This window comes from Plectropomus leopardus, chromosome 21 (genome assembly GCF_008729295.1).
Source record: "Plectropomus leopardus isolate mb chromosome 21, YSFRI_Pleo_2.0, whole genome shotgun sequence".
In the NCBI taxonomy this organism is placed as follows: Eukaryota; Metazoa; Chordata; class Actinopteri; order Perciformes; family Serranidae; genus Plectropomus; species Plectropomus leopardus.
Genome location: NC_056483.1, coordinates 16,238,638 through 16,253,333, shown reverse-complemented (window position 1 = coordinate 16,253,333; position 14,696 = coordinate 16,238,638). Strand labels below are relative to the sequence as shown.

General features: G+C 39.1%; 1 protein-coding gene and 1 long non-coding RNA gene across 2 annotated transcripts in view; one reads left to right on the top strand and one right to left on the bottom strand.

The window, feature by feature from the left end:
* Positions 1 to 509: 509 nt before the first annotated feature.
* Positions 510 to 9,522, bottom strand: slc35b3 (solute carrier family 35 member B3). Its single transcript, XM_042510474.1, has 10 exons — positions 9,304 to 9,522; positions 8,085 to 8,321; positions 7,655 to 7,776; positions 7,297 to 7,451; positions 4,809 to 4,916; positions 4,508 to 4,605; positions 3,363 to 3,455; positions 2,951 to 3,062; positions 2,657 to 2,726; positions 510 to 1,566 (listed from the first exon to the last, which is right to left on the bottom strand). Exons 2-10 carry the CDS (start codon positions 8,298 to 8,300, stop codon positions 1,416 to 1,418), a joined length of 1,125 nt encoding a protein of 374 aa, XP_042366408.1. The 5' UTR covers positions 8,301 to 8,321; positions 9,304 to 9,522; the 3' UTR covers positions 510 to 1,415.
* Positions 9,523 to 9,623: 101 nt separating this feature from the next.
* The window catches only part of LOC121960446, a 79,751-nt gene continuing 74,678 nt past the window's right edge, over positions 9,624 to 14,696 (top strand). The window contains exon 1 of the long non-coding RNA XR_006106983.1: positions 9,624 to 9,789. This is a non-coding gene — a long non-coding RNA (uncharacterized LOC121960446). The remainder of the gene's footprint in view (positions 9,790 to 14,696) is intronic.

Sequence of the window (14,696 nt, the reverse complement as noted above, 5' to 3'; positions counted from 1 at the left end):
TGCAATCACCTACTGTTACACAATAATGTAAATGTGTTGTTGGCAGAATAGTGTTGTAGAGGAACCAGAAAAAAAATGTCCTAAAATATCTCAATATAAAAATGGTCCAGCAGAGAAAACTGTAGTTCACTGCTGAAGAACCAGGTGTGGGCTTCATCCAATCATCATTTAGAGTGAATGGAGACTGGCATTCATGTGAACAACACACACACACGCACGCACTCACACACACACACACTCACGGGATGGATCCAAATGAATAGGACAGCCTCGGCACAGTGAAGACTGCTGTTTATTTTCTGTCTAGCAGTGCTATCTTTTTTTTCAGGACTCCTAATCAAACACGCCTAAGGCCACTGGATGGATAAACACACACACACACACACACACACACACACACACACACGGAGTTTGGCAACATTTCAACTCTTCTCTCAAGCGGTGCAAGGGGAGAGAATAAGGGTTGGCTTATGACACACACACATACACACAAAGAGAAAACACTGAACTTCACGAGAAACATCTCGGTTTATTTTAATGTAAAAAGAGTGCTACCCTTTCACCCAAACACATGGTTAGCAAATTATGGCAGTTGACATTTTCGATGTATTAATGTTCACAGGAGCAAATCTCTCCATATTCCCCAAAAATGTCACCACATGATCACACACTTTTTAAGAATTAGGGCACAGTCAGATATAAATTATACCAATAAACTATGAAAAAGCCACTTTCATCAAGACAATGATTATGTAAAACATTGTTTTTGTTTAGTCTTTCTGGCACATGCGAGGGCAAATATGCCTTTATAACATATGAATTTTTTCTTTTAGTGTGGGGGGGGGGCAAACATTCATTTCAGATATGATAGGTAAGCTTGTCACTCTTTACTCTTTCCTTCTTACATTTTTTTTAAAAATGTTTTTTACAACCACTCCGGTTTAAGTCTATACGTCATTTCCAGTGCAAAACTGTGCGATTTGGTTAGCTAAGGCGCTGGCTTCCCTTTAGAAAAGTCCTCAGTGTTGTCCTCCATGTTGGGAATGTTTCCGCGGGGCCCCGAAGCATCGCTTTAAAAAGAGCCCACTAACATTGATCCCCTTGTAAAAAATAGTTCCTTCAGTTTGCTGCAGAGTTTGAGTGATTTCAGGCAGTTCTACACCAGTGTTGTACTGGCACACAGAGATTGGATGCAGCGACTATCACCCATTCTAGTTTACTGGTGTGTCCGCTGCTTTTCAGTCTGATTAGAGGTCACACCCTGCATACCCATGCCTGGCTCAGTGTCCGTGGTGATGAGGGTTGTTGCTCGGGCGCTTGCCTGTAGCACAACCAGAGACAAGTGGGCCAACTCTTCATCTGAACAGACAAACAGTCTGCCAGTGCAGGACTTCAGCTACGCCCGTGGGTGCCTCCTATACGTTTTGTGAGAGAAATCTGACTTTCTTTCCTGTTAGCAGCCAGCTTCTGAGGTCCTTGATGGAGGGAAGCTTCATTTTCTCTCTGTTTTTACTGTAAACATTCAAGAAGATGCCGAAGAGCACCAGAAGGCCGCCCCAGATGTACCTAATGAGGGAGAGAGGGAAAGGTTAGATATTTTTGAAGGGATGGCAGAAATAAGATGGACTGAAGTGCAAACAAGGGTAGATGCTAAATAATGCTAAAGCAGCTATAGACCATCTTGCAATGGGATCAAGTCAAGTCAAGTCAATTTTAGTTATAGAGCCCATTATCACAAAACATGGTTTTTCCTCAGAGGGCTTTACAGTGTACGACATCCCTCTGCTCTTAGACCCTCACATCACCCAAGGAAAAACTCCCGAAAAAGAACCCCTGTAACGGTCACGATCACACAACTACAACACTAATTTTCAACTAAAAAAAAAAAAGAAGTGAGCCCAGGGTATAAAATTGGAGGGAAATGGCCCCTTCCCTGCTTTCTATTCCCAACTTCTGGACCCCTTGATTGGACCACACCCATCTTCTAACATGGCTATCATTGTGATCTCCACCACACACTTGAAAAGTTTTGATTGCATCTTGCATAGTTGTTATACTATCTAGGTGACAAATTCTGACTCACAAGGTGAAAACAATACAGCCAAGCTGTCATGACTGGTACTAATACTACTATTACTACTACAACTAATAATATGTAAATACAATATGAAGTCCAGCAGGATCCAACAAGAGGGTCATAGAAAGCAGGATATTATTGTACATTTACTCATAATAAAATCTTTTGGTTTAAAAAGTGTAAACTGCAGCCATGAAAGGGACTGTGAGTCCAGCAACGGTGGAGGGCACACACCAGCTGGAGGGAAAATGAAGTTGGCGAAAGAAGCAAGAAAGTTTTTTGTATCTTGTGTGTAGCGAAGTGTGTGTGTGTGTGTTTAAAGTTATGACAGAGAAGCAGAGCAAGAGAGGTAGAGCAGAAATGAGACCCTTTTGACAGCACAGAGGAGTTGGAGGGTGAGCAAGAGTGAAGGACAAGGAGAAAGAGCAGTGGAGTAGTCAAGGTCTGAAAATGGACTGAGGACATGAAAACCAGGGGCAGGGGAGCCAAGTCAAGTTTTATTAGTCAAAAGAGAGGTCAGTGTAGACTAACTTTAAATGAGGAGAAAACTGATCAAAGTCAAAAGGTGAGCCTACTTACTGAAAAGTGAAAGGTTTTGCGAAGAACATGAAGGAAAGTACGATAGTCATGGCCTTTCTCCCGGTGGTCACTGCAAAGGAGGAGAAACATATTTCTGTTTTTGCTTGATTACAAATAAGAAAACAAAAGCTCAACGGATGTATAAAATGTTCAAAGAAATATTTCTAGTGTAATGATATTGTATTTTTTTAAAAATATATTCTGAACCGGACACCGGTCTTTGGCTAAACTTTAAAATCAATTACTTGTCCGATTATCAAAGCATGAAGAGATTTAACAAACTGCTGCTCTGACCTGTCACAGCAACCAGGGCACCAAAGAGTTTGATCAAGGCCAGCACGAAGGAGATGCCGAAATACCCCGTGAGGGAGAAAAAGAATGCATAACCGTACGTCTTCACAGGATGCTGGGAGGGAGGAGAAGATAAAAGAATTTGAAACAGAAACATTACTAAAAATATGATTCTCCAGATGCTGCAATAACATCCAGACTTACAATAAGCAAATTAATTGCATCTTGAGTATATGCAGCCTAAAATAAAAAAAAAAACAGCAGCCTCTCACATTTCATGCAGGAGCACAAAACACAAGACCATTATTGTACTATACATATGAACTAATTGATCTGCGTATCTTAAAACGATTTAACTTGGGCATCATGTTCGCAACTTTAAGTATTTCTCGCTATTGTCATGAGGTGTACTCACTTCTGAGCAGAAAGCCACTGCCGGCCCCAGTCCGCCCACACAGAGCAGGCCTGTCAGTATGTAGACAAAACCGATGGAGTACGAGTACAGCACCTGTCAACACAACCCCATGTGACCAGTCAGTGACATCCCACACAGAAAAATAACAATCATCACAATCCTTACAGCCAAAACATGTGACAAAGCAGTCTGGTTTAGATGACACAGTCAAGCAGAGTTACATATTCTGCACTAGCCCTCAATATTGTGTGAACCGATACACACTCTACAAAAATAGAAACGCTATTGTTGTTGCTCCCATTTTTGATGAATTAAATTAAAAGATCTAAGAAAGTTTCTATGATGACAAAAGGCTTTGTTCACTCAAATTCTGTTCACAAATTTCTGTCTTTACGAGCACTTTGCCAACATAACCCATCCATAAAACAGCAATATTAATACACAGTTTTGCCTTTGGGTGGTTACAATAAAAGGCAGCTTTAAAATATACCGTTTTATCGCACCACACAATGCAACGGGTATCGCAAGTTTTTAGAGACCACCTGACCATTGACATGCTGCCTGCAGGAATGTCCACCAGAGCTGTGAACTGAATGTTCATCTCGCTACCATAAGTTGTCTCTATTGTTGTTACTGTGAATTTGGCAGTAAATCCAAGCGCTCTAGTGAGCAGACAAATGAGGGTCCCTGAAACTATTTCTGACAATTTTTGCAGAAACTCTCCTGTTTTGCGAACCAACTGTTGCATTAGTCATTCAGCTGAAGATGCTGGATGTGGAGGTCCTGAGCTGGTGTGGTTACATTTGGTCTATGGTTGTCAGGCCGGTTGGATGAACTGCTAAATTCTTGGAAACTACATTGGAGACATCCTGCAATATTTGTGGCATTTAGTAATGTTACTGAACTGCACATTTTAAATTTAAAATTCTTGACAAAGTGCTCACTAATACAGATATTAACAGATTTGTGAACAAAATAAATAAGGCTTTTGTGCACAAATAAAAATTCTAGGATCTTGTATTTTAACTCTTAAAAAACTGGGAGAAAAAACAAATATTAGTATTAGTATTATTAGTATTTATATTTTTGTCCAGTATACTTTATTATGTATGCATATACTTTTTTCAGTAGAATAAACAGGGTACCATTTCAGAGTTGGAGCCATTATGGAGTTTCATGGCTTTCTCCTGCACGTTTCCAATAGCAGCATCTGCACACAGTGCCAGGGATATGAGGAGAACACCTGTATGTCACACACACACACACACACACACACACACACACACACACACACACACAGATAAGAACACAGACATCTGAACTCATGAGCCAATTCTGCATTTTAACTGAACCCATACAGCAATAAGATTAAAGTTTTAAAAATTGCAAAATATGTCTCTCCACTTCATATGCACACATATCTTCCAATAAAGACAAAGAATGCACCTGTGACGTTGAAGTTGGGGGCCACTTTGCTGTCAGCTAGCGTAAACCAGATGAGTCCCAGACTCATGCAGAGAGCAGCAGACACATCAGCCACATTATAGCGTTTACCTGGGACACAAACACATAGCATTGAAGCAGCAACTCTTAAAATGTAATCAGAAAATTAAACAACTAAAGTCTTCTAAATCACACATTAAATAACCTCACAAGGGTTTAACTGATTAAACTTGCAAGACCGTTTTCAACATCACAAACACCAAGATGCTAAACTGAGACATTGCATGGGAGAGTACATCCCCCTCAAGCACAGCTTGCAGAAGAATCTTCAAAAGATGACCAACCTCTTTTTAAATAAAAGAAGTTGACATTGGAATCAGGTAAAAAAAAAAAAATGACCAAAAGTTTTTGCAGTAGGTATTCTTGACAATTCAAAGTTTCTGACTTTGTGCATGTAACAATGCAGTGAAAAAGCAAAAGTTTGGAAAAAAACAACAGGATGAAGGAGTTTTCCAAAACAGTCTGACGGATAGATGCCTTGAGGTTGACAAGGGGACGCAGGCATCAGGTCGACCGTGGTCGGCTTTGATTCCCAGACTCGCCTTTGAAGGGCCTCACATCAGATTCAACCCCACACCCCTCCCTTCATCCATCCCTCTCTCCCACTTTCTTTCCTCTTTGCATTCTAAGTGAATAAATTCTGTTTTCCACTCGACCCCTTGAGGGACCCTCATCCTCACATCTATCCATCCAGAGAGAGACTCAAGAAGAAGGCGAAGAATACGCAAAACCTGTCTGACGTTGAGGACACAGAACCTTCAGTGGGCCAGAGTGAGGATGAAAGGACAGACAGAACCAGTGCAGCCGACTGGGCTCTGACAACCGAAAACAACAGACAGAGATAAAAAGGAGGTACCCAGCGTTGAAAGGTGGTCATCCCTTCAAAGGAAACATGTGAGATGACTGAAATAAGGTGTAAAATGTACCCTCTCTAAAGTTTACCTCTCCTGACTGATGAATATGGCTAAATAATTTGAAGTACAATAAGGAAAACTTAAACATTAATTTTTGCTTTAAGTAAAGGTGCAGCCTTTAATAAAAAACAAACACTACTACTACTACTACTACTAATAATAATAATAAATAGTTAAATAAATACATAACAATGCCAATCATTTTGTTTACCTAAACGTTTTTTAACTGTTAGAAAAATTCTGAGGCCACATGCATAAACAATGTTTACATATAAAATCCATGTGTCTGCGTAAATTGGTATATTTAAAGGAGGAATGCGCAGTGAGACTGTGCACACATCAGACAAGACCTACACTCAGTTTCACCTCAGATAGCTGGAGGTGATGTCATGAGGATGAGATTAAATATAAATTGAGAGATGGATAACGTTTTAAGGTTGTTTGCCAGTTTCACTAATTGTGTTATCTTTTTGCAGGCTATACTGGATTTTGCAAAATGCTAATGAAAGACACATTTATAAAGTTAATTTTAAATTATTCATGAGTGGTAAATTTCATCATTCTTATCTGCTTTCATCTCCCTGTTAATGATAGTTTAATTTCATTGTTGTGAAGCACTTTGTAAAGTCAGTTTCAACATGAGCACTATATGAATAAATCATCACTCACCGTTTTGACGTTCAATAATAATGATGATTGAGATTTTACCATGATAATTGTTTGCAGAAATGTGATGAATTAGTGGTTCGGATGCTACAAATATCCACAGCCGTGTGTAATAACAGCTGCTCTCGCGCCACTGAGGAAACTTGCCGATGCAACGCACACTATGAAATTGCACTTCTTTTAAACCACATTTTTCATTGACAGGTCTAATGAATGGTGGAAAAGCACAAGTATTAATATGCAAACACATGTTTAAGGGTGTTTCTACATCCATTTTTGGTGAACAATTGGAGTGGAGATTAAGCTTGTGTATGTATGACTTCCCCCAAAATGATCAAGACTTATAAAACATAGTAAGCGTATGCATAGCTTTATAAATCCGACAAAAGAATGTGTATTCATATGTCTGCCTTTGTATGTACAAGCAGTTTTAGTTGTGAATCTACAGAGTTTGATGACTCTGGCTGCTAATGTTTTTTATCTGCTCAAGGCCTAATATTTATATTTTATCCATGTAAATTTGGGATAAATTCATATTAAAAATTTGAGAACTTAATTTTCAACTTAATGTTGAAAAATTCTAAATAGGTGTGCTTTTCAACTGATCACAATTCAAGATCTACATCTGATGGTATTCCAGAGAGCAGAAAAACTGGACTTTAAAACTACAAATATAACAGACATCATCAAACCACAGACACGAGGTGCCAAGTGCAGATTAACTAATAGTATGAGGGAATTATTGTATATTGCAAAGAACAAAAAAAAGAAACAAACAAACAACATAAAGAAAAACAATTATGAAACAGCAACACAAGTAAATAGCACAAAGTACAGTCTAATCAGCTTACCTTGTATAAACACTCCTCCAATCATGACGGGGATGAGTTTACAGCACTTGAAGATGACCTGTGTAGGGTAGTTCAAGTAGCCCAGAGAGGTATTGGACAGGCCCATAGTTCCCACTGTTAGAAATGCTATGATCATATAGGTCTTCCCTGGTATCCTGGAAGAGAGGGGAGCATAACGTAGTTAACACACATTTTATATGTTAAATTAATATGTTGCTTAAAAAATAACAAGTAATCACATATTAATCCAAGAAACATCAGCTACATTTGGAGTTTACATGCTAAAGGAAGAGCATTTTTAATTGTGAATTGTACCTTACAAAAAAAAGTTGTAATGTTGAAATGTAAAGAAATTTACCTTCTGCGTTTGTCCTGTGTGAGCTGAAGCTCCACTAGTCCAAACATGGAGTAAAAACCAAACTGGACCAGAGTGAGGTACCAACCAAAAGGCTTGAATCCTTCCACAGAAAATATCAACTCCTGGATGGAGGGACAGATAAAAAATCACAAAGCAGGTAAGGATTGTCTTCTGAGGCCAATGTTGAAAAATACAAACTCTGATTATGTCATATGGGTTGTCATATTTGCCATCTGTACCACCTCTGTACTTTAAAATTACAAACAGGAACACAGCTACACCTAATAAAACAATAAACAAACTTTGGACAGACTACATTTGTTTTTTGTATTTGTACATGCAAAAAAACACACAGCGGACACTGTAACAACCATGCGTGTGTGGGTGTGTGTATGCATGTCTCGGATTGTGTGTTCCTTTCCGTTGTTACCTGCAAGTATCCATAGACAAGGTAAAAGAGGAAGACTCCAGCCACACAGATTAAAAACTGCGTGGGGGAACTGAAGCTGCTCAGGTTGATTCCAAGGACCCTTAGCTCCTCCACAGACTTTATGTGGGGTGACATCACCTCCGTGGATGATGGGATGGAGATTGAAATGTGCTTCCGTGAGCTGTTGTAGCTCACCAGGCCATATTTGGCACTCATTGTGTCTGTTGATGCTGGGAGCTGAAGGAACAAAAAGAAGTATTTATGTCATAATCACATAATTTAATAGTGATTAACAGTCAATTGCAGCGTGGACAACTGTGGTAGGAACAGAAGAAAAGCTCAGTGACTGCAGACCTGAACGTTAGGGAGCTCACCTGATATATAAACTAAAAACAGAGCCAAGTTTCAATTTGTTCCACAAGCAATTACATTTTTAAACATGTAATACAAAAGCACCTTTTCCCATGAACCGTGGCCACTTTGTCTTGGTCCCAAGTTTAATCATATCACCATAGCAACAGTATCACATAAACTGTTGCACAACTTGTTGCATCAAGGGAATCCTTCTTTCCATTAATAACCATATGATTCCATATCATGTATTATTTAAATGGTTAATTCTGGTAATGTTATGCAAATAAATAAACAATAATCCATTCAGTCTTTGTGACACTGGAAATATTATAAACAACCTTTGGAGACGTATTCACTGACATTTTGAGCACCCAGATGCATTAATGGTCAGACTGTTGATTATTACAGCATGTAACATACTCTACTCAAAAAAAATTTAAGAAATGTAAAGCATGTATAAGTAATTATGTTGTTTAACATTGTACATATGAATTTTATACATCTAATCTGTTCTTTTGTGTATGACCAAGCACAGCCCTTGTTTATTTATTCGTCCAAAAACCCAAAACGGCTGAATTTCAAACAACTAAAAAGCCACCCAAATGTCTATTTGTAGTAGTTGACTTGAAAATTTGATACATGCAGAACGTGTATAGAAAAATGTGCCAATAACTAAGCTACATTAAGTAGCCCGCTAACGAATTAAATAGAAGCTAACATGCGATAAACTATCATAGATTAAACATCTAAAGATGAGTGGCAATCTTTACAATCAATGTCATGTTATCAGCCGATTTCCATAAGCAGCTTATTTCATTGAGTTGGCATTCTCTGCCAAACAGGCAAGCTACAGTAGCAAGCTTACCTTCAACAACACTTCCGGGTGTCTTTACGTTAGCTTATCCTCCTCTTCAGAGGCAGTCCCGGTGAAAATCATTTCCCTGGACGTACCGGCTTCTTCTTTCGCACATTTCCGACACTTTCATATTTTTCCTTCGCGATGACAAACGGCAAAAACACACCGAGAAGCGCGTTAGCCTGTGCTAAAAGCTGCCTGCATTTGCTGCAGTGGCAAAAGCAGCCAACAACTTCCGCTCCGCTCCGACCTCTGAACTGTGACGTTGTTGGTCTACGTAGCCACTCACTGTAGCGCGTGAATCAATCATGGATGTATTGTGGTTTGGCCTGGTAAATAACTTTAGCTACTTTTAAATTCAGTATTAAATGTGTAAAATGATATCAGCCTGCGTCGTGAACGGTGGAATAGGACGGTGGGGAAATGAGTTTATGCTTTTAGTGGAAGTTAAACGGCATGGACTTCATGTTTCACCTGTGCTTGAGAGGTTACAAGGTGAGTTTGCAACCGTTCACCTAAACTCATGCGACTTTAGCTAATATAGCAACGACGTTTCCTCCTGTGATGGGCTTCTTCGAGCAAGTTTCTCTTTCTTGAGAAAAGTTAGTGTAGAGTAGCCAGTCAATTAATGCATTATTCATTCAGTATTTACCAGTTATAGCCACAAAAGGACCAATTTATGGACAGTCAAGTGAATAATGCGAACTCAGACTTTTAATGGTTATTTAACAACTCACACCAAGTAGGCTACATTTTGCTGTTAAATCACAGCTGTACATAGTCATAGCTAAGTGCAGTAAACATTTACAAGGGGTATTAGTGTAAATGCGGTATGTGTATTTTGGCCTATGTTTTGTGGTATGTGTGTTGCAATATGTGTATTGTGGTATAGGCCTGTGTTGTGGTGTGGTATATGTCCTGTAGCATGTGTGTCATGGTATATATATTTTATGATGCCTCCCATGCTCATAGTCTATTATTATGTTTGAAACAACATATTTTAATCACACTGTAGGTTAGTATGTAAAAGCCAAACTAGGGACTCTCAGTGCAACACATCAGCTTCACACTCTCTATTGGAACTGTCAAATAAAAATAAATTTAATTTATCTGTACTTTTACTCCACTTTGAATGCAATTGTGAAAGCAGAACTTTGACTTTAGTGTATTTTTACATTGTAGTATTGCTACATCATTTTCAGTAAACTATCTGGGTACTCTTGCACCCCCTAAAATGTGTTAGTATAAAGCCATTTAGCTATTTTTTGTTACTTAGTGGAATACTTCACCCACAAATTGACCATTCATATATCCATCAGTCATTGCGTATTATCCTGAATACTTGAAGATAATTTTGTTTTTCTCTCATGCCTCCATGGGAAATGGCAATCATATTCATTTTTTAAATTTATTTTGGGCCACATTTAACAAAAACATCAATTAACAAACTCACACAACTCCTGCAGTGTAATCCAAATCTCATTTAATCAGTGGTGTGCTCAGTACAGATGTATTTTAACCTTAGTATTAGAGTATGGTTTTTTAAGAGAGCATCGATATGGTTCACTTTGAGTTTAATTTAAAATACTAACTTTTTCAGAGAAAATGCATGTGTTTGGGAATTATTTAGCATATGACTGGATGAATGAGACTTGGTTTATACTGTAGGATTATGTGTGAGAGTTTGTAAGCAGATGTTTTGATATAGTTGTACTGTTAAATATGGTTCCCAATTAATTAATAAATCAATATGTTTGGTGTTTCCATGTCGCCATACGAGAACATTCAAGGTAACACAGCATGGGTAGCTGATATAGAAATGGTCATTTTGCACATGGTTTTGTTTAATAATACATTTTAAAAAAGTAAAGAGAAGTTGCATTAAACAGGAGTATAATCTGTTTTATCATAATGTTGTGGTTAGAGATGCTGAGCAGATCTACAGCTCATAATGATTTCCTACTGTCCACATTCTATCAGTCCCTTCAACTTCTCCTCCAGCCTCCTTTCCTCCTTCATCTCCTCTATGTCATTCCTCCAGCCTTTCCAGACTTCCGTCTTTCCCTTCGTCTCTCATCTCTCCTCCCTCTTGCAGTCCTCCTCCTACTTTCTCTTTAAATCCTTATTGCATTATTCCTTACTCTCCCCTCCTCTGTCTCTCGGCCGTCTCATATCCACGTCTCTCCCTCTTTGGCTTTCCCAGCATAAGGCATGAAACTCTCTTTTGCCCCTTCATTCCTCTCCTCCCTCTTCTAGCCTTCCTTTCTCCCTGCTGTCCAATCTTAAATCCCTCCCTCTGCCTGCCTTGTTTCTCTCCTTCTCTCTCCCCCTATCCTCTCTCCCCAGCCAGAGGTTAATACACTCCAGGATGGCATTATTTCCTCCCTGGCCCTCTGACAATATAAAAATTCAGAATGGACAGCTCAATCCCTCTTCCATCTCAGATTTGATTGTAATGGTATTGCCTCCTGTCCCTGGGAGGCCCCTGCCGCCTCGCCAACCCGGCCTTTATGACACTAAATGGCCAGGCTACAATTTTTCCATCTATTCAAAAAATTCTGTTAATAACTCATTTGGAATGAGACGTCTGCACTCCCTGGGCCGTCTGCGGCCAGGTCTCTCACCCCTCTGCTCATAGGGGTCACAACATACAGGAAAAGATGCAGGGCTGAATTGCAAATGTAAAAGGTTAATTAATCTCTCTGAATTTACAATCCCCTTCCCCCCATTCCCCTTGCACTCCAATTGACAGTCCCAAAGAGACAAAAATGTCATATTTACAACCTCGCATAGAGAAAGTGCTCAGCGAGGCGCCGCAGTTGAGCGCAGGCGCAGGCCCGTCCGAACCACTTTCCCCTTCTCCCCCGTCCAACTTTACAAGTGTACCCATTCATCACGCCTGATGGATTTATGTAATAAAACCCATTTCCTTTCCCCATACGATCCTATTAAATAATAAAATAATTATTTATTGATTATTCAAAAAGGTACATATGCGCGGGTAATGGCTTTGTACCACACCACTGGACCTGCAATAAATAAAGCAGGCAGAGAGAAGGCTTGAGAGAGACAGAGAGAAATAAAGCAGAGAGAGAGAGGGGGGAGAAATGAAGGGGAATGAAATGACTTTTGAACCAGTGAAATCTGGATCCAATATGGCCTCTTGCAGCGCGGATCAGGAAGGACATTATTCAATCTTCAGGAGGCTCATATGGGAGCGCGACCTATGAATGGTTTTGATATACTATATGGACCATAGAAATGAAAATAGACAACTGGGTGCGTGTCCTGCACAGAGTTTGTGTCTCAGATTTTAACATTTGGTGAATTTCCACATCATCCCTAAACCACAATATCTGTTTTTATTAGGGCTGCCAAACGATTGATTTTCTTAATAGCAGAATATTTATAGTTAATCACAATCAAAACATTTTTTAAATCACATTTTCAATTCTATTATTTTGCATTTTAGAACAATTTTGAAGTCCACATTCACAAGGCAAAGCAATTCTTACCAAATTGTCTTGATTAGGAGTCAAATGACAGCAAAAAACTGAATGGGACTTGCATGAAGTGGGCATGTCTGTAAAGGGGAGACTCATGGGTACCCATAGAACCCATTTTCATTCCAATATCTTGAGGTCAGAGGTCATTGAACCCCTGTGAAATAGCCATGCTGTTTTTTCATCGCTAAAATTTAGCCTAACTTTGGAGCGTTATTTGGCAGCCTTCCTGAGGAGCTATCGGATAATAATGATTGGTACCACTGGATGCCAGTATCATCACTGTAGCTTGAAAACTCAGCCCAGTGCAGCCTCTTAAAGACACGAATGTCAGCTGGCAATTAATGCGATTTAAAAAAAACAAAACAAAAACGTGTTATGTACAGCCCTTAATCACATTGTGATTAACACGGTAACGCTGACAGCCCTAGTTTTTATAAAAACAAAATGATGGATGATCTTTAAATTTTCTTTCAAACAGGGTCTAAAAATGTCTACTGATAAGATTTTGCATGATCAACCAGGCCTTTAATGCCCAATAAAGCACATATTAAAAAAGATTTAGGCCACCCCCTCTCCATTAAAATCCAACTAATTAATTAAGTGTAGAGATTCAGGAAATACTGGCGTTATTTATTTTAATTATTAACAGGCATCTAAGATGTTTGCTTTGGAGCTTTTAGTTACAGAACAGGACTTCTTGGGGTTTAGTAAACTGTCCAGCTAGGCCCTGGTGATAACACTGCTATGTTTTCTTGTTTTAATATAAACACCCACTCCCTTTATAATGATCCGTCATATTATTTATTCAACATCATAAAAAGCTGCCCATCCCCAGCAGTGGATCATTTCAAAAAGAGACCCTTTTATGTCAGCCAGATATTACACTGAGGGCTTCTTAATAACCCATTTGTGTTTGGTCTTATCCTCGGCTGAAGTGCACTCGCTCTCCGTTGTCTTTTTCCAGGGCTTGTCTCAAGCCTCCTGCATGCTACGGAAAACAGATGCTATCTCAGCTATATTACTTCTCAAAGCACTCATATCCTCTCCCATGTTATTTTCTTTGATCTGCTAGGCTTGCTGCTCTTACATTTTTCTTTCCCCCCTCGTCTCACGCCCTCCACCTCTTCCCCCTCCTTATTTTTCCCTCCATCCTCGATCCTCTCTGCCGGTGACCAGAGAGCAGACACAGAGCTGCCAGACTGGTTCACGGTAGCTGTGGACGTTTGAAATTCACATCATCTGTTCTCTGTCATCAGAGGGCAAGAGGTGCAAGGTGGGTCGGACCTCTTAGATTCACCATTTAATACGCCTTTACCATCAGAGGAGGACTTCATATCAGGGTTGAGGGTCAATTTACATTCAGTAAACAACCCCATTAAATTCAAAACAGGAACTTAGGCAATTATAACACCAGAAGCCTTATAAGAACATTTTCTAGATCATTTATTATAAGAACATCAATTTCCTGTATTTGCTGATTTGAGTTAATTAATTCAACTCAAGTTCCCCTGGTTTTTAAATCAAATAAGTGATTTGTCAATTGACAGAAAATAAATTGGGATAAAACTGACATTGGGATAGTCATTTAGATATTTTATAGCAAAAATACCAACATGTATAAACTCTGGCAAGTCAAATAGATGTTAGTTATCTTATTTTCTGTGATAGTAAACTGCATATCTTTGAGTTTTTTGGCTTTCTGTTGGACAAAACAATTGTCTGAATATGTCAACTTTTACTTTGAGAGGTTGCTATGTGAGTTGTAGGTAGGGCTGTCATGATTTACAGTTTTTGGGCATAGATTTGTGATATGCCAGTGTCCTTTGGCATATCTGGCACTCAACTTTCTTGGGCGTACTCTTTGTAAATTTTGATGCAAATTTAGAATCGTGACTT